At 44.2% G+C, this 20,102-nt stretch overlaps 1 protein-coding gene across 2 annotated transcripts; it reads right to left on the reverse strand.

The window, feature by feature from the left end:
- Positions 1–1,156: 1,156 nt before the first annotated feature.
- Positions 1,157–14,952, reverse strand: tmc1 (transmembrane channel-like 1). Of its 2 annotated transcripts, XM_029678993.2 has the most exons (18): positions 14,501–14,952; positions 13,754–13,936; positions 12,803–12,893; positions 12,535–12,616; positions 12,123–12,229; positions 11,536–11,634; positions 11,233–11,375; positions 10,763–10,907; positions 9,156–9,350; positions 6,052–6,231; positions 5,468–5,620; positions 5,146–5,274; positions 4,482–4,549; positions 2,906–3,145; positions 2,666–2,791; positions 2,490–2,568; positions 1,866–2,001; positions 1,157–1,744 (listed from the first exon to the last, which is right to left on the reverse strand). In XM_029678993.2, the coding sequence occupies exons 2-18, from the start codon at positions 13,777–13,779 to the stop codon at positions 1,563–1,565; spliced, it is 2,181 nt and encodes a 726-aa protein (XP_029534853.2). In that variant the 5' UTR covers positions 13,780–13,936; positions 14,501–14,952; the 3' UTR covers positions 1,157–1,562. The 2 variants fall into 2 exon arrangements, with proteins under 2 accessions (XP_029534853.2, XP_064882614.1); XM_065026542.1 differs by lacking the exons at positions 12,123–12,229; positions 12,535–12,616; positions 12,803–12,893; positions 13,754–13,936; positions 14,501–14,952 and having other exon boundaries at positions 1,157–1,741; positions 11,536–12,063.
- Between the last annotated feature and the right edge of the window lie 5,150 nt (positions 14,953–20,102).

Genomic DNA, 20,102 nt, shown 5'->3' on the forward strand with positions numbered 1-20,102 from the left:
AATGCATGAACCACGCTTGTGTCTTCTGTTGGGACGGAAGACAAAATGTTTCTTCACCAAAGAAACCAACCGGACCACCAATCATTTAAACGTTTGTGTGGGAAAAATGGAGCATAAAGGCCCTGCGCTTTCTTAAGATCTCAAATAACTCAAATGAATACTTAATGATAACTGTCTATGAATTGAACATGAGCATTTGCAATGTTAATGGATTGTATTATGCGCCAGTTCTGGAATGAATAAATGTTAATGACATTATAGGATTGATTTCTCATGGTTCCTTTGAATTGGTTGAGTTGGGGATGATACTAAAATAAGTCGGAGAAGCAATGCACAATAGGTTTGTGTTTGACGACTGTTTGGGATAGAGATCAACAGCTTCAAATGAAGGTTTTATTAAAGCCATGCAAGCTACAGTAATTAGATGTTGGTAGCTATATTACCCCAGATCTCACAGAGGAGGAATGACAGGATGATTAACAGATTAAAAAAACAGTGTCCAATCAGTGCACCAGAGTTAAGATATTGGGACACTCAGTATGTGGATCTGAGGACAGGGACACTCAATGAGTATGTGAAGCTTGGATTACTACAGAGATACTTGTTCAGGCCAAGGATCTTTGGTAAAGTTAACTGCGGTGCATGTCCAACGCGTCAATTTGTGGGAATTGTGTCCTTGTTTCCTTAATAGGTTTGCTTGATGGGAGCTGTCTCTCATTACCAAGTCACTGAAAACAGTCAGCATTTCAAGTTGATCATTTTATCCTGTTTTGAATATAAATGTACAAAGGGACATACATTGAATGATATTCCCCCTATGATGTAACCCTGCAGAGGGGGAATTATTCCTATAATCTGCTCACAGATGACTTCTAAAACTGCTGGCCAACCAAGAACATTCCCTGAATTGATGGTCTTTCAGTGTTTAGTGCAGATCTTCCCAAACTGAGTCCTGGGGACCCCAAGGAGTGGACGTTTAGTTTTTTGCCCTAACAGCTCACAGCTGATTCAAATGATCCAAGCTTGATGATTAATTGATCATTTAGATCAGCTGTGTAGTGCTAAGCCAAAAACCAAGATGTGCACCCTTGGGGTTCCGAGGACAGAGTTGGGGAAACCCTAGTTTAGTGCTTTAATAACTCTCCACAATGTCAGGTCCTTGTAAAACCGGATAATGTAATAACACAGGATATTATGTATGAACTCATCAGGTCCTGTCAATGCCAAATACATGTTATGTTGCTTGGTGTGCAGAATAGTTAGTACAAATTCATAAGAAATTAGATAGTATACATTAATCTATCACCAATTCAAAAAGTTAAATTTTTACAGTCACAATTCACATAACACTGTTTGAATAAAGGTCCATTAGAACTGTAATGTACAACGTGGTAATAAGGAATCAACTATTACCGGTCATGATACCTCTGGTGTTAAAGTCACTTCAGCAGTATTTTACTTTCAGTCTGCCTCTGAAATCAGAGTGACGTTTGTATATTCAGGGAGGTCTGTGTCTGTCTATAAAGTGCTTGCCATTTCCACATCTGTGACAGCAGTCATACTCAGTGTCTCTGGGAGTTTGGGACCCTCTGAACACCGGGTGCTGGTTGCCACTGGTTACCTGGTAGGGGCCCAGGGATTCTGTGGCCCCTCGGGGCCGGAGGGCTGGTGGCAGAAGGGGGAATTTGATGGTCGCTCTTTCCTTGATGTGCTCTGTGTTCCCCACCCTTCTTTTCTCTATCTTCTTAGAAAGGGACAAGGGGAGAGGAGAGGTATGATCACATAACTTGGTGCGAATCCAATTTTCAGATACTAAACAAAAACAAAACTGCTAACTAAATGTCCTGTCACAGTATTCTTCTCACCCGTATAAGATTGCTGAGAGGCGTTGTTGTTTCTCTGTTGCCGCGGTGCTTCTGACCGAGCTTTTTGAGCCTCCTCTAAATCCATGGCAGCTTTCAGTGCTGCCATTTTAGTCTTCTTCTTGTTCTCTTCATTTTGCTGGAAGTAAAGAAGCAGCTACTATACAGGAACGGCCCCAAACTTTCTGATCGAGATTACAGGGAACACGGATTGTTTAGTTTAAGCAGTGTGGATGTGGATCCATAACTGCCTCTAATTCCCCACCTGAAAATATATATGACTGGCTTCTCTGTCTCCTGCTGATATGTGTGATATTTTAAATATTGTAGCTTAAAATATACTCTCATATCCTAAATAACTGACACTTCCCTGTAACATTTTGAAATATATATTGAAATCGCAGCAAAATGGGCTGTCCATCAGAGGATGTAACCTCATCTGCATGCAGGTAGGCTGTGGGACCCTTGTTATTGACAAGTGAGTGTGTAGATTTGATCAGTTTAGAGAAATGATATACTCTGGCAATTGCTGCTCTCTGGTGGACAGACTATGTCAGTGCAAGTACCACACAGGGAATATAATAGATACTGTATCAGCGTCAGAACCTTATTGATGGTACGACTTACTGTTTGAAGTTTCTTCTTTAACTCCAGGTTGGCTTGCTTGTAGCTTTTGGATGTAGACTGCAAGTAATAAATGGCCAAACTGTGTGGGGGGACAAATACCAAATCTTTTATTTTACATTGTTATCTTGTATATAGTCTGGGGACTGCCCTGTGGATCATTAGCCCTGACTACTCACACCATCAGCAGTAGGAAAGGCAGCACCAGGCCAGGGTTGGAGGCGTAGCTGAACACCTTCCCAAACCAGGCAGGGAAATCAGATTCCAGCGTCTCCTGGATCACATCAAACATGCGGCTCTTCCCACTGCAGTGGAGCAATCAGAGATGAGAAACTGTCATCACGCAACAAACAACTGGAGTGTGTGTGTGTTTACATGCATGTCTTGTCATATACAGAATGCAGGTGTTTCTCTGTTACCTGAAGGGGCCACAGTCGAAGGAGGGGGGGATAGTGACTATGGTGTAGATGGCAGGCAGTGTTGAGAGGAAAAGGATGACCAGTAGCATAGCCATGTAGAAGTTGTTGGAGCCTGAGGCCTTGAACACCCTCTCCTGAGGAACATTACAGCACATGACGGCCCAGCACTGCAGGTACATTGACACATGCAGTCTCAGCACGTTCAGAGCAGGCAGGCAGGGGGCATAGAACGCACCCATCCTAGCAGAGAGAGAAAGGAGGGAGTTCATCCTTAAAGGGGAGGGGTGGGGTTCTGCTAAACATATGGAGTTGTTTTAAGATGGTCACACCAAGGATCATTTTAGCTATTTGATTGTGAACTTTAGGATTCTTTAAGTATCCACCAAAAAAAAGATTTGATGAAACACTGAATTTGGCCTTACTGCTATTAGCCCATAGAAACACATTTTATTACAGATTCAGAAATGGAAAAACAGATAATAACATTTTTATCAAAAGGAAGTTTGTTTTAAAGATACAAGACGTGTATTGTTATCACTATTAAGATCATGATCCAAATGATTCATTTTTAATCATATAAAAATAGATTCCATACCAGATGCCATTCCACTTCCATACTTCCATTCATTTGTTCAACTGGCACCGGACTAACTAGACGAGTTATTCGTTTGTAGGCCAACGCGTTCGGACGCTGCAGACGATTCTGTGAGAAGATCGATTATCGGGATGTCTCATTGTCTGACAAACATCGCTGTAGCTCCGCCACCTTCCACCGAAGGTCGGCATTGGCGGATGCGGTAGATTGAGATGCGGGCAAAACTAGATATCTCTAGCTTAAACAGACAGATTTTTATGGGGATTTTTGTATTATGCTTATTAGATATATGCGGGGCACATCGACTCTAGGGGGTTTAAACAAGCATATGATAGCGATGGACTGTCACGTAGAGCAGGTGTGTTGGAATGTGATATCGCACACTGCTTACTTGCAAGTTTCATTTATTTATTTAAAATGCCAACATTTTGGACCACTGCTCTGACCAGCACCGGCCAAAAAGTTCATTCCCCTGAAATATCTAGTCTATCATGGGCTACTGTTACAAGTTAGAGCACACACATTATAACTAATAGAATGGACAGTCCCCTTTAAACAAACACAAAATGTATGGCTTACATTAAACCTTCATAAGCAGCTTCACAAATCATCTATACACTTGCTTCTCAACCCCAGCGGGGGGCAGACTTTGAGTATGTGACCGCAGAGCGCAGAAGCTAGAAGGCATAAGCGTATGACGCTTTGCCGTCACACGGCAAAACTGCTGCCAAATGTCCTATAATGCCTTCAAATGCATGACCAGGTTGCCTAAATGTAAGGCACATTTGCAGCCCCTAAGTTGTTGCTGAGAAGCTCTTGCCTTGTTTTTAAATGGATAAATATATGCCTATTTTTGTACATCCGCCCCTGTATCTGATCATTTAATTCTACATACCAGTGGGACACCTAGCCTTCCTTTACTATCAGAAGGCCTCTCATACTTGGAGGTGCCACAATAAGATTACAGCAGCTACCGCCTACCATATCATGCCTTGGTTGAAGATCAGGCCCAGGACATTCCCACTGACATCGAACTCTGAGTAGGAGGGCTTACACAAAGGAAAAAAAGAATAGTCAATGTCGGTGCAATTCATCAAATCAATGACCAAATCAGTAACACTTGAAGGGGCTATACATAAAGGCATTATAAACTGGGTGGTTCGAGCCCTGAATGCTGATTGGCTGAAAGCCGTGGAAAATCAGACTGTATACCACGATGTATGACAAAACATTTATTTTTACGGTTCTAATTAAGTTTATAATAGCAATAAGGCACCTCAGGGGTTTGTAGTATATGGCCAATATACCACAGCTAAGGGCTGTATCCAGGCACACTGCGTTGTGTCATGCTTAAGAACAGCCCTTAGCCGTGGTATATTGGCCATATACCACACCCCCTCTGGCCTTATTGCTTAATTATAACACATCTCTGAAACCAGTCATGGCACCTTTATGTGTTTTGCAGTATCATTCATAACAACCTTCATCCCACATTTATTCAACATCATTCAACAGACCAGACTTGAAGTAAAGTCTTACCCCAAAAGCAATATCAATGCAATGACAAAACGGACTTGAAGTGTGGCTGAAACAGATTTCAAGCCTAAATACAGAGTAGAGCAAAGTAGTCAATCCAGAGACTCACAAATCCAGCCTCCAAATCCCAACACCAGCAGTAGTTGAGGAAACGCACCAGCACAGCACGCAGGAAGTCCCCGATCAGGAGCGTGATGTAGGTTGTCATAGTATCCGACACAATGAGTCGGACAAATTCCTACATATATACCAAAGTATATTAAATGGCAAATAATACACACGTCATCCCAGTACATTTACGCTGTAAAAACGATACTAAACATACACACAAGAATCATGAATGCATGCCCCCCCCCCTTCCAATTCACCCAAACAATAAGCGATTTATCATTACCAGACCTGGATTCAAATAGTATTTAACCATTCATTACCTGTCCCACCATGGTTTCCCAGCAGGGTCCTCGTGGGATGTCGGCAGGGTGGACGGTGATGGGAGGAGCTGTGCTATTCGTTCCCAGGGTCCCATTATACAGACTGGCCTCCCATATAGTCATATTAAGCTTCAGCACCTCCTCCTCCTCCCGCTTAAATCAACAAAAAACAAAACATTTAGTGCTCAATTTAAAGACAGGTGTCGTATCAGCCTGTTTCCCCATCTACAGTAATAGTGGGTCGATACTTGCATATGGAAACCTCAGGTTTAAACCAGATGTTTAACCCAGCTGCAGGTTAAGACTAGTAACTCATTTGTTTCCTTTGTGGGGGAAAAAACAAAGGAACATGAGAGGGTTACACTTGTTCTCATAAAAGTGAAAACTAGATGATGATTAAACGGTGTAAAATAACCATAGAATACGTTTTGGGGTCATTCGTATTCCTATTGTTAAAAACCCTTTACAAAGTGTTCAAGGAACCCTAGAGGGTTGTTGGTAGAACCATTAGAATATAAAAGGATTTTAGGTAGAACCCTTCATGGGGGTACGTGGTATAACTAGCCACAGGCTTCCAGATTTACTTTGAGGTTGATCTCATCCATGAGTGCGATGATGAAGGTGTAGAGGTTCCCCAGGAATAGGGCGAAGATGCGTCCCAGCTGCCACTGTAGAGCAATGCGGGGGTGATAGTTCTCTAGTGCACTGATCACATCAAACAGCATGGGACAGAACATCCCCAGGAGGGACATCACCATGTTCACCTGACAGACAATAACACGCATACAATACAGTATACTGTTATTCACACCTATGAATAAATGAATATAAACTCAATCACACAGACACGCAAGAGCATACAGATCGCACAAATACACATCATTAATCAAGGTACTGATTGCAAACACATGTAAATCAGAAAAGGCTGGTGGGAGGAGCTATATGAGGACTGGAGCTATATGAGGACAGGAGCTATATGAGGACTGGAGCTATATGAGGACTGGAGCTATATGAGGACAGGAGCTATATGAGGACTGGAACTATATGAGGACAGGAGCTATATGAGGACAGGAGCTATATCAGGACTGGAGCTATATGAGGACTGGAGCTATATGAGGACAGGAGCTATATGAGGACTGGAGCTATATGAGGACTGGAGCTATATGAGGACAGGAGCTATATCAGGACTGGAGCTATATGAGGACTGGAGCTATATGAGGACTGGAGCTATATGAGGACTGGAGCTATATGAGGACTGGAGCTATATGAGGACAGCAGCTATATGAGGACTGGAGCTATATGAGGACAGGAGCTATATGAGGACTGGAGCTATATGATGACTGGAGCTATATGAGGACAGGAGCTATATCAGGACTGGAGCTATATGAGGACTGGAGCTATATGAGGACAGGAGCTATATGAGGACTGGAGCTATATGAGGACTGGAGCTATATGAGGACTGGAGCTATATGAGGACTGGAGCTATATGAGGACAGGAGCTATATGAGGACTGGAGCTATATGAGGACTGGAGCTATATGAGGACTGGAGCTATATGAGGACAGGAGCTATATGAGGACTGGAGCTATATGAGGACAGGAGCTATATGAGGACAGCAGCTATATGAGGACAGGAGCTATATGAGGACAGGAGCTATATGAGGACAGGAGCTATATGAGGACTGGAGCTATATGAGGACTGGAGCTATATCAGGACTAGAGCTATATGAGGACTGGAGCTATATGAGGACTGGAGCTATATGAGGACTGGAGCTATATGAGGACTGGAGCTATATCAGGACTGGAGCTACATGAGGACTGGAGCTATATGAGGACTGGAGCTATATGAGGACTGGAGCTATATGAGGACAGGAGCTATATGAGGACAGCAGCTATATGAGGACAGCAGCTATATGAGGACAGGAGCTATATGAGGACAGGAGCTATATGAGGACTGGAGCTATATCAGGACTGGAGCTATATGAGGACAGGAGCTATATGAGGACAGGAGCTATATGAGGACAGGAGCTATATGAGGACATGAGCTATATGAGGACAGGAGCTATATGAGGACTGGAGCTATATGAGGACTGGAGCTATATGAGGACAGGAGCTATATGAGGACTAGAACTATATGAGGACAGGAGCTATATGAGGACAGGAGCTATATCAGGACTGGAGCTATATGAGGACTGGAGCTATATGAGGACAGGAGCTATATGAGGACTGGAGCTATATGAGGACTGGAGCTATATGAGGACAGGAGCTATATGAGGACTGGAGCTATATGAGGACTGGAGCTATATGAGGACAGGAGCTATATCAGGACTGGAGCTATATGAGGACTGGAGCTATATGAGGACAGGAGCTATATGAGGACTGGAGCTATATGAGGACTGGAGCTATATGAGGACAGGAGCTATATGAGGACTGGAGCTATATGAGGACTGGAGCTATATGAGGACTGGAGCTATATGAGGACAGGAGCTATATGAGGACTGGAGCTATATGAGGACTGGAGCTATATGAGGACTGGAGCTATATGAGGACAGGAGCTATATGAGGACTGGAGCTATATGAGGACAGGAGCTATATGAGGACAGCAGCTATATGAGGACAGGAGCTATATGAGGACAGGAGCTATATGAGGACAGGAGCTATATGAGGACTGGAGCTATATGAGGACTGGAGCTATATCAGGACTGGAGCTATATGAGGACTGGAGCTATATGAGGACTGGAGCTATATGAGGACTGGAGCTATATGAGGACTGGAGCTATATCAGGACTGGAGCTGGAGCTATATGAGGACTGGAGCTATATGAGGACTGGAGCTATATGAGGACTGGAGCTATATGAGGACAGGAGCTATATGAGGACAGCAGCTATATGAGGACAGCAGCTATATGAGGACAGGAGCTATATGAGGACAGGAGCTATATGAGGACTGGAGCTATATCAGGACTGGAGCTATATGAGGACAGGAGCTATATGAGGACAGGAGCTATATGAGGACAGGAGCTATATGAGGACATGAGCTATATGAGGACAGGAGCTATATGAGGACATGAGCTATATGAGGACAGGAGCTATATGAGGACAGGAGCTATATGAGGACTGGAGCTATATGAGGACAGGAGCTATATGAGGACTGGAGCTATATGAGGACTGGAGCTATATGAGGACAGGAGCTATATGAGGACAGGAGCTATATGAGGACAGGAGCTATATGAGGACTGGAGCTATATGAGGACAGGAGCTATATGAGGACAGGAGCTATATGAGGACAGGAGCTATATGAGGACTGGAGCTATATGAGGACAGGAGCTATATGAGGACTGGAGCTATATCAGGACTGGAGCTATATGAGGACAGGAGCTATATGAGGACTGGAGCTATATGAGGACTGGAGCTATATCAGGACTGGAGCTATATGAGGACAGGAGCTATATGAGGACAGGAGCTATATGAGGACTGGAGCTATATGAGGACTGGAGCTATATGAGGACGGGCTCATTGTAATGGCTGGAATGGAATTGATGAAACGGAACAAAACAGGTGGTTTCCATATCTTTGATGTGCATGATACTGTTCCATTTATACCATTCCAGCCTTTAAAATGAGCCCATCCTCCTATACACCCTCCCACCAGCCTCCTCTAAGTCAAACACACACACACACACACTTGTACCTCATTCCTCTCCCACCAGCTATGGCTCTCCAGTCCCTCTAAAGCAAACTTCTGGGAGCGACGCACCACAAAGTAGATGAGATATCCACTTCCTGCTAGACAGCACAGCACCAGGAAGTTGGCCAGAACCCGCAGAAAACGAGTCAAGTGGATGTTGTCATCCTTCCTGCTCTCCTGTTCCTCCAGAATGGCCTCCTAGGAAGTTGGCATCACAAGGGCAGAGAACACACACACACATATACACAGACACACATGCACAAACACACACAGACACACACACAGAGAGACAACCAATCAAACATTACCATACATAAACTAATGTAAAACAGGGTGGAGGTGCCTTTATTAAAGTATACAGAGTTGTCATGTGAAATGTGTATGCTTTCCTATTGGTCCGTTTGAATTAATTGCTTGTGTGCTCTGATTTGTGGCAGGAGTGGCTCTGGAGAATGCACATCTACCTGTTCCTACAAAATGGTACTGCCTTTCCTGAAAAGGATAGAACTGCTGTGGTCTCCGAGTCCCACACCAGGTAGCTGCAAACTGACATTCATTCACAGTTGACAAATCTTCTGTCCAGTCTCTGTGTTGTGTGCGTGTTCATTGTAAAAGGGTCTATCAGAGTACCAAACGTGTACACCTACGCAGCAGTGTTCTAGAACATTGGATGGCTCCTACCTTCGAATTATCAGCGCAGCTCAAGAGATGTCTGTCAACACATTCAAATGAATAGAGGATGCGTACTGGGAGACTCAGATGTGGGACTCTTACTAGATGAAGTTTGCTGTACTTAGACTTGTTATCCTGATATGTGCTGCACCTGAGCTACACTACTTGAGAATTGCACATTGCAGGTTACACTGAAATGATTATATCTGCCTTTTGATTGCCACTTTAAGCCCGTCAGCCTGTACAGCTTAGAAAACGATTTTAACCTCAGTTGTTTGTAATAAACAACATTTTTGATAATCCTGTGTTGTGTGAATTCCATACCGGTACCCAGTTCAGAGGGGTATCCTATGAAGCAAGCTAGATCTACTCAGGGAAGGGCCAGACTACCACATTTGGGGTGTGTTTATTAATGTACAAGCACATTTGTCCCACGCCTATCACTATTTGTATTTTATTAAGTCATTCAAAAGTTACATTGCGTGAAGTTTAAAGTGCATTATTTCATTACTTAAACGTGTCATGTGATATTTTAGCATGACTATTTTTAACACACACAAAAAAACATTTAATAAAATATTTAATCAGTCGTCTTCCTCAAACGAAGGGGATGATGACACAATCTTCGCGAGAGGGACTGAGAGAGGGAATCTGATTTCATTGGTCCTCTACTCGCAGCTCCGTCATTTCATTCAGGGTAAGTGGAGTCAGCTGTGAGTTAGCCTGCTGTGAGCAGTTAGTTCTGAGGGATTCGTTACCATAGAAATGTACTTGGCTAAAAGGTGAGCCACTCTTGTATGACTGGTTATCCCGAGTTGAACTCAAAAGTTGACCAAAGTTACCTCGCTAACTCCTCAACCCTGTTTCGTATGATACCCCCCTAGGTCTCTGTTGACCCTATCATAGTCCCTGTGGTTCTTACACTAACATGTGTTTACCTTAAAGCTGGTGGTGATGGAGGCAAACTTGTTGTCAGCTGTCTCAGGGTTGCCGATGAGGTAATCCCAGCTGGTGAACATCTTCCAGCTGAAATTGAAGCTGTTGTTGTCACCGCCCCCGTCCTCATTAGCATTCCGGGCCATACTTTAACACGTTTCATAATAAATAGAAGAAGTGTCAAACAATAACATCATCAGAAATCATCAGATTTGACCGGGACTCTATCTGTTTCTCACTGGAAATGTGATCAATGTTTACATTTTTTTTTGTCACAATTGGCAGAAAGTGCACACACCAGGGTCATTTTGATTAGGCACCAAATGGAATACAACAGACTAAAACAGAGAAGGACCTGGACTTGTCCAATACGAAACGAAACGCTCATTTTAATTTCCTGTTTTTGCACAACCTTGTCAAACTCCCCTGGTGTGTGGGGGAGGGGGGGACCAGTAAACATACAGGTACTCACGTCCTTATCACCACCATATAGCTATAGGCCACAGTTCCCACGCCAACCAGGAAGTAGGAGAGGGGCATGCGGAACTTGAGCCAGCCAATGGCGCGCTGGCTGTTGTAGTAGCCATAAAAGAGGACAGAATACTGGGCGTAGCCCTGGGACACACACATGATTCAGATTTCATTCAGTATTAACAACTTCTTGACAACTTTAAAAACACCACGCACGCTGTGCGGCGCACACGCACATAAAGAGTCATGTTAGTGGTAACATTACACACTGGTCACATTACACAAATAAACAATTAGTAATGACCCCAAAGTCCCATAGGACAGCAAAGTCCATGGCGTTGGCTTCGTCAGTTCTAGGGACAGTCTTTCTGGGCATGCTACCATACGGCCTGCCCATCAGAGCCTAGACAGAGATAAAGAGTTAAAGCATCTGTAGGTCCTTGAGATGCTACTAGAGCCTGCCCACTAAGACATAATTTCAACGTTTAGTTTTGATTTACATTTGGTTGAGTTGTCAACTAACATGAATACAACCTGAAATCAACAACAAAAATGTCACCATGTCATTAGGTTTAGGTGAAAAGTTGGGAGAAAATCACATGAAATGTCCTTGCGTTGATTACTTTTTGCAAATCCAATCAGTTTTCTGCATTGATTCAATGTCATCTCATTGAATTGTTTTATTGAAATGATGTGGAAACAACGTTGATTCAACCAGTTTTTGCTCAGTGAGTGGGGCCTCCTTTATAAATAAATACAAATTCTTCACTTTTCATATAAAATTACTGTATATGAGGAAATGTGAATTATACCATGTCTACACCGAAGTCACAAAATGCAGGCCTTAAATTCTGGCCCCAATTCTGATTTGAAGATCAAATGGCCCCCTACCTCTGGCACCATGACCAGACCAAACGTCAGCCCAAAGAGGATCATGTTGATGCCATACATCCACCTCAGGAATATGAAGTAGGAGGCAACCGAGGAGCCAAAATGGCCTGTAGGAGGCACAAAGCACAGTCATATATGGTACTGTGTTTCATCACACTGAGGAGAATTACATAAATCAGTCGATCACAGAGTGACTTCCAAGGACTCCAAGGGGGTAGACAAGAGGGCCCCCAGGGGTCCTCAAAAAAGTGATACACAAATTAGAGAAACAGCAAAGTCCATGGCAAAGTCCATGGTAAGGAACAGAGGTAGCTAGCTGTGTGCTAACCCAGGTTGAAAAATAAAAGACAACCAGGAAGCACCAACAAAACCGTGCAGGGATACAAAAGGAAGAGGTAAGAGACATACTTACTCTCAATCTCTTTGATTTTCATCTCCCATGGAACGCAAGCAGTTTTGAAGTTTTCAAAGTCCCTCTGAAACTTCATCCATTTCTAACAGCAAAACCAGCAGTGTCATGGAATAGAGATCCCACATGGGCTTGCTGACTATACTTGTGTTGTAAAGGATCATAGATAACTGGTAGCATAAACATGACACAATAAAGAACACATAAAAACACTGGTCCAAGTATCGACAAATCAATGCCTTTGTCACCTATAACAGATGACTGTCCTCACCTTCAACATCATGACTTTATATGCATACAGTTTTCTGCTCTTTCCTTTCCCAAGAGCTCCCTCATATTTCTCCACAAACTCATGGGACTCCCTGTGAAATATGAGGCAGGATTAGTTACTGGTACCGGTACTGGTAAAATAAATATAATCATATTGCACCATACTCCATGCTATGGCTACTCGGTGCTCCTCCAACGTGCTAAACAAGCTTCCTGGTTCCATTACATACCAACAGCTACATTTATACCCTTTTCACACTACTGAGCCGAGCCAAACAAAGCCGGGCTGTAATGTGCAGGCCTGGCTATGCATCGACTGTAATTGCAGGGACCATGCTGGAAAGGACAATGTGACAGGGAAATATCTGAGACCACAAAATATGTTTTCGGGAATCGAGACATATTGTAGAGATGGATGGACTTGCCACAAAGCCTGTTTTAGCATGGACAGTGCCATGGAAGGCTTTCAACATTCTACATTAGTCAACTGGGTGAGACTTTCCATGGGTTAAGGAAGGATCACTCAATTCCATCCAGGTCAGCGGGAGAGATCAGCCAATGAATCATACACCTGGGCAACCATCCCAGCATTGCAGGTGGCAGTAAATTACTAAACCAGGCTTTATGCCTGTTCAGACTATGGCCTTTTCTCAATTGCATGCTCCTCGCATCCTCTCTCCTCACCTCTTTCTCAAAGTCCATTGGATGAGAAAGACAGATGTCCCTTTCAGTTTGTTTATTAACCGCCAATTAATCCACAGAAGTAGAAGAAATGGACAACATTAAAAAGGCGATACCTCGGTGGGCAGTGCCATTGAGTGCTGTCTAATGGCAAAGATAGGTGTACCCTCTCTCCATTTTCATGGGTCAACTCGACACAATAGTGTGAAAGGGGTAATAGTTTAGGGGCGGGGGAAATGCATTTGCTTTAGAGTTGGGGTTATCTCAGCACCGTAGAGTTAGCAGTTTCTTCCTCATGGGCCAAGGCTTTCCTCTTAGGGTCGAGATAAGTTTCTTCCTCTCATCCACTTCCTCCTTCAGCTTCTCCAACTCCTCGGGAGACAAGACCTCTGGTTTCTCCTCTCCCACTTTCTCTTCCTCATCCTCCTCTTCCTCTGATGACTCATGCTCCGCACTGAGACAGCAAGAAAAGTCGTTTTGTTTTTGTTTGTAAGGTTGGTGAAGGTAGAGGGCAACATTTTTGTCACACAAAAGATAATTATAGAGATTCTTATCTGCAATCCGCAATTTAATGTGAAACTTCTTTAAACAATGTGCATCATGATGAGCCGATTATTTAACCATGAAGAGTTTAGTACCCTGCACAAGGAATGTCATGATTCACATGTGATGATGGGTTGTGTGCTGTATATAAACGTTCAATGGATAACTCCAGAGTGGCTCAATGGTCTAAGGCACTGCATCTCAGTGCTAGAGGAGTCACTACAGACCGTTTCGATTCCAGGCTGTACCGCAACCAGCCCTGATTGGGAGTCCCATAGGCGGGGCACAATTGGCCCAGCGTCGTCCGGGTTAGGGTTTGGCCGGGGTAGGCCGCCATTGTAAATAAGAATTTGTTCTTAACTGAATTGCCTGGTTAAATTTTTTTAAACTTCACTGCCCTTTGCTCATACAAAATGTTAGCCACAATGTTTTGAAATGTAAAATGCCATGCAGGATTGTACACACAGGACCTTACCTTGTCTCAACCCTTTTTTTCTTTTGTTTCTTCTCAACTGTCTCTCCTCTTCCATTGTCCTCCTTTTTCCCGCCTTTTTCTGAGCGTCCATTTTTCCTCTTCTCCTCGGTATCCCCATCCTCCTCTCCTACAACCTCTATCTCTTTTTGCTCCAGTTTTCTGGTGTTTTCATTGCTGAAATTCTTTTGAGTTTTAGCAACCGTGTCATTCTTCACTTCTTCCTGCCTCTCATCCTCTCCCCCTTTCCCTTTCCCTTTCCCCTCTTTATCCCTCTTTTTTTGTCCTCTCCTTTCCTCTCTTCCTGGTCTGTCCTCCAATTCCTTTCCTTCTTTTCTTGCACTGGAAGCTCTTCTTGCTACATTTCTTCTTCTCTTTCTGTCCCTCTCTTTCTTTCTCTCCTTCTCTTTTGCCCTCTCCTGCCTCCCATCAGAGTCAATAACTGTGTCCTCTTCATCTGCGGTAAAAAAACAAAAAACAGAGACATGGCAGTCGTCATACTAATATTTTAACCAAACAATAATATTAGAATGAAACAACAGGAAACGAATTAAGGGGTATCTCCTGCCTCCTAAAGTTTCTTTGAAAACACATTCACTGCTAGAATAAGGTGAAAGAGAGGGAAAGGAGATAGACATGCCAGTAGGTGACAGATAACCAACCCCAAAAATGACCCCTAGCCCTGTGAGATCTGAGTGGAATTTAGATGTTCATTTTATATTAGCTCCACCTTGCCCTCTGATAGGCTAGGTGTAATTTTCACCATATGGCTTTTACCTGTCAATTCCTCTCAGATCTCCACAATTTCATAGAGGTAGGGTCTTCACTTCTGAAATGGAAGATTGTTTTGTGATTTGTTGAGGGACAGGCACAGGCAGCATTTCAGTTTAGTAGGTATTCGCACTCAATCAAACCATAAAAAGGAAAAAAAAACGGCTCATTTTTTATGTTCAGCCTTTTTAGCACTTTGCACTGTCACCTTTTGTATTATTTCGGGCAGGGAATTCAATTTAAGTATATTTTCGCATCTCGGCCTCCTTGTTTTTTTTCTTCCTTTGTATGGTTTGAGTGCAAGTACCTACAGAACTCCACAGATATTTTTTCCCTCACACACCAGCCCCCATTCAGTCCTAGCCTGAGCACAGACCTTCATACTGGCTTTCCAGAGGTAGCATTTCAGCCACGTTTCATACACAGGATACTGTATATTATCAACCGTGACTCCTGTCCATGTTGGTCACTTTACTCTATTCCTTAACATACCATCCACTCTGCTCTCTTCCATCCTTTTTTCCCTCCCTCCCTCCGATGCAGGCTGTTGCCAGAGAGCACTATTAATACGGTGGTAATTGGGGGGACAGGCCGTGAGAGGGGGGACTGAGGAGTGCACAGGGTCGTGTGACAAGGATTTAGACCGTAAGAGTGGGGAGCAGAGAAGAAGAGTGTTTCCTGACTTGGACACAATGCCACATGTCAACACCTCCAGCAGGTCCTCTCTAGTATTCTTCAGCCAACACAGCCCCTGATAAAATACTGTGAGAGCTTGTATACTTGACATAGAAATAGAATGACTAGAAGTTTGTGTAAACCAGAGGGATTGACATGTCTTGCCAAATCAGGTGACCTTCACTGGGGCAGAAGAGGAGAGACTGGGTGGAATTCAACCGTAAAGCATTTCCATTAAGGCCAACAAATCTCTGTGCACACTGCTTCGTATTGCATCCCTGTCCGTGACATCTCGCCAATCTTTTTCAATTTGTCAATCGAATTCAACAGTTGTACAGGGCAGGTATGCCAAGTTTACATTTTGTAGGCTTGAAAATGCCATTTGTTTATTCTCCTCCAGCCTTAGTGACGTGAAAGCTATGACATCATTTTACTGGCCTTGCTGAAGCAGAGAGTAAAGGCATGCTGCTGCATGTGATTGACAGTTGAAAGAAGGTATCAACAAGCGCCCAGCCCAAGGATCTACTCGCCTGCATCCTCCAAGCCAATGCTGACTGTGGGTTGAAGAGAAACAGTCATTCAAAACAGTTGTGTATCTCATATGTTATATTAATGGACATGGTGGAGATGATAAAGACGAGGATATCTAAACAACTGAATCCCTTGCAAACATTTACAGTTCAGTGCTCCCACTGTATCATTTTACCTACCACTTATTGATGACCTCAATAAGGGACAGATGAAGTGATGTCAACTGGAGGAGAGGGCTCAAGCCTGTATTCATAAAGCGTCTCGGGGTATAGGAGTGCTTATCTAGGATCAGTTGTAAGATTGTAAGAACAGGGAGGACCTGATCCTCAATCAGCACTCTTACTCTGAAACATGTTGTGAATATGGGCCCAGGAGAATCTGGGTCAGACGAGAAAGCTGCTGATGTTCGACAGGATTCAGGCTGCCTGTCCCCCTCCAGGCGGAGGTGTGTCTTTGCAGAAAAGAGGACCTAGACCAGACTGCCTGTCACCCTCCAGGCTGAGGTGTGTTACTGCAGAGTGCCTGTCCCCCTCCAGGCTGAGGTGTGTTACTGCAGAGTGCCTGTCCCCCTCCAGGTTGAGGTGTGTTACTGCAGAGTGCCTGTCCCCCTCCAGGCTGAGGTGTCTTACTGCAGAGTGCCTGTCACCCTCCAGGCTGAGGTGTGTTACTGCAGAGTGCCTGTCACCCTCCAGGCTGAGGTGTGTTACTGCAGAGACTGCCTGTAAACCTTCCAGGCTGAGGTGTGTTACTGCAGAGTGCCTGTCACCCTCCAGGCTGAGGTGTGTTACTGCAGAGTGCCTGTCACCCCCCAGGCTGAGGTGTGTTACTGCAGAGACTGCCTGTAACCTTCCAGGCTGAGGTGTGTTACTGCAGAGTGACTGTCACCCCCCAGGCTGAGGTGTGTTACTGCAGAGTGCCTGTCACCCTCCAGGCTGAGGTGTGTTACTGCAGAGTGCCTGTCCCCCTCCAGGCTGAGGTGTGTTACTGCAGAGTGCCTGTCACCCCCCAGGCTGAGGTGTGTTACTGCAGAGTGCCTGTCACCCTCCAGGCTGAGGTGTGTTACTGCAGAGTGCCTGTCACCCCCCAGGCTGAGGTGTGTTACTGCAGAGTGCCTGTCACCCTCCAGGCTGAGGTGTGTTACTGCAGAGTGCCTGTCACCCTCCAGGCTGAGGTGTGTTACTGCAGAGTGCCTGTCACCCCCCAGGCTGAGGTGTGTTACTGCAGAGAGTGCCTGTCACCCTCCAGGCTGAGGTGTGTTACTGCAGAGAGTGCCTGTCACCCTCCAGGCTGAGATGTGTTACCTCAGAGTGCCTGTCCCCCTGCAGAGAGACCCTCCAGGATCCTCATGACTGACTTAAAAGAGGAGCTAAATATCTGACTTAAAAGCCCGCTGAGTCGATCATGGGCAGAGAGGTGTATGGTCTTCCACCCCTGAAGATAGCTTCCCACCTTACCAGAGGAGGGGGCACTGCCCAGCTAAGGAAGCCAATACGTAATGTTAGAATAATTGACTGAAGGGGTGGGCAACATCGAGGCTCGAGAGCCACATTGGGATTTCAAAATTCATATCATATGTCTGTATTCATATAAGCTGTTAATGTTCAACGTTCCTTTGGTCGAAGGTATACAAAATAAAACATAGTCAAGCATCAAAGCTAGAATCCTTAGTTGCTACATTCTTTTTTGGACTTATAAATGTATTAGATTTACCCATTGATTCTTAAAGAATATAACTTATGTCTCATGAGCTTAGTTCAACGGTCTTAACCTGTCAGAACCCAGAATATAAGCTTGTTTTACTCCAATGTTCGTAAAACAAAGTAAATGTAAACAAACACTGTTTTCGCATCAAAACATGGTTAAAACTATAGTTATGATATCATGGATAATCAGTCCCTGCATCCATAGTGGTACATTCATTTGAGAGTGGTTACATTTCTTCAGGCCCATCCCTCAGCTTTTAACCAAAACAGTTATGGATTTTAGCATGAAATGTGGATTGTTCGCATGGTCATTGTCCTGTACTGTATTGTTCTGGGGGATAGATAAAGGAGGACCTCTGACAGGGTGAACAGATGTCACTGGACAGCCTTTATTTCATGTGTATGTGTGTCCGCGGAGTAACCGGAGTGGCGAGCGATACAGGGGTCATTACAGACATACAGAGCACATAAACACAAAGGACCCAATGAAGCATAATGATGCATGGCCTGCGGCAAAAGCAGTCCAGTAGAGAAGGGGAGCAACTAGGGGTCAGGGGGCATTACGCCACCTGCCCTAAATTCAGCCTCATCACCTCTGTGTGTGTGTGTGTGTGTGTGTGTGTGTGTGTGTGTGTGTGTGTGTGTGTGTGTGTGTGTGTGTGTGTGTGTGTGTGTGTGTGTGTGTGTGTGTGTGTGTGTGTGTGTGTGTGTAAGGATAAGCCTCTGATCCTCTTCTAGTCTTCAGCTTACTGCAAAAGGTGATCACATTCTGAGGACTGAATGAATTGTTTTTTTTATTGCTCATGACTCGATGTGATCGTGCAAATTATCATAAAACGGGATCTTATAATATGAGCTGGTTTTCATTGTAAAATCGAAGTTTAAAAAAACTGACACAATAACATGATACTGACATTCAACAATATAGGGCCATAGGCATCATTATAGACAACTAATTCCACAAACGCAAATGGACCCACGTTTTTAAGCATATATATCTCCTTAATGTTTTACCATTTGAGTAAGCTCAGAAATAGTACATATCATTACAAATGTCCCCTGGTTCCAGGTGACACGCAGTCTGAAAAATATGAACAGAAACAAAAATCGGGAAATCTTACTGTCACTCTCTGAGGTGATTAGACTCTCCCGTGGCATCCTCTTTTTGCTCCTCTTCCGCCTCCTCCTCCTTAGTGGTCTAGTACGACTGTAGCTCTGTGTGTGTCCCACATGTACCTCTCTACACCTGCCTTGGTTCCTTAGAGGGGGAGAAGAGCAGCCACCCCATCCCGGCCCACCCTGACCCAACCCAAACTGGGAGGGGAGTGAGGAAGAGGAGGGGGGGGGGAGGGGGAGAGCGGGGGGAGAGGGGGCATGATAAGGCATCTCGCATGAGGAGTTCACTTTTCCCCCGCCACTCAGCAACCCAAGGCGGGGACAATACAAGGCCCGAAACCCTAGAGCCACGCAATTTCACTACCTGTGAATAATTCATACATGAGTTATGACTGCCTTTATACAGGGAAGGAGAAGGGAGATGCTTTAAAAAGGGTTGCCGATGGAACACTGTGGGACGTGTTGATGGGAGTCACAGATTCCATTATGCATTGCTCTGCTCCATTCTCAAACGCAGCCAAATTCATAGATCTGTCCGAATATCCATGTGACAGTATTTTCCCTATTTTTGTTCCCTCTGAACATTTCCACCTGCAACTCACACCAGATGTCAAATACATACTTTACCAGTAGTAGCAAAGGAATAGAAAGCCAAAGTGAAACATACTTTTTTAGAACAGCGCAACCTGCTAATTACCGTTTTGACCTCTAACTGGCCATTTTATGCTTTTCTAAGCAGTGTCCATAAAAAAACATGAAGAAATCAAATGTATGAGTTTCATGTTGCTCTTTAGTATATCAATTCACAA

The sequence above is a fragment of the Oncorhynchus nerka genome, linkage group LG13, assembly GCF_034236695.1.
Source record: "Oncorhynchus nerka isolate Pitt River linkage group LG13, Oner_Uvic_2.0, whole genome shotgun sequence".
NCBI lineage: Eukaryota > Metazoa > Chordata > Actinopteri > Salmoniformes > Salmonidae > Oncorhynchus > Oncorhynchus nerka.

What these genes read in the sequence shown, in the direction of transcription:
- tmc1 (XM_029678993.2), bottom strand. Translation starts at nt 13,779, where the DNA reads ATGAGGAAGAAACTGCTAACTCTACG. An exon ending in AAGAAACTGCTAACTCTACG is followed by an intron (nt 12,894 to 13,753) that starts GTGCTGAGATAA and finishes CATATTTCACAG; the next exon opens with GGAGTCCCATGAGTTTGTGG. An exon ending in GCTGGTGGGAGAGGAATGAG is followed by an intron (nt 6,232 to 9,155) that starts GTACAAGTGTGT and finishes ATTGTCTGTCAG; the next exon opens with GTGAACATGGTGATGTCCCT.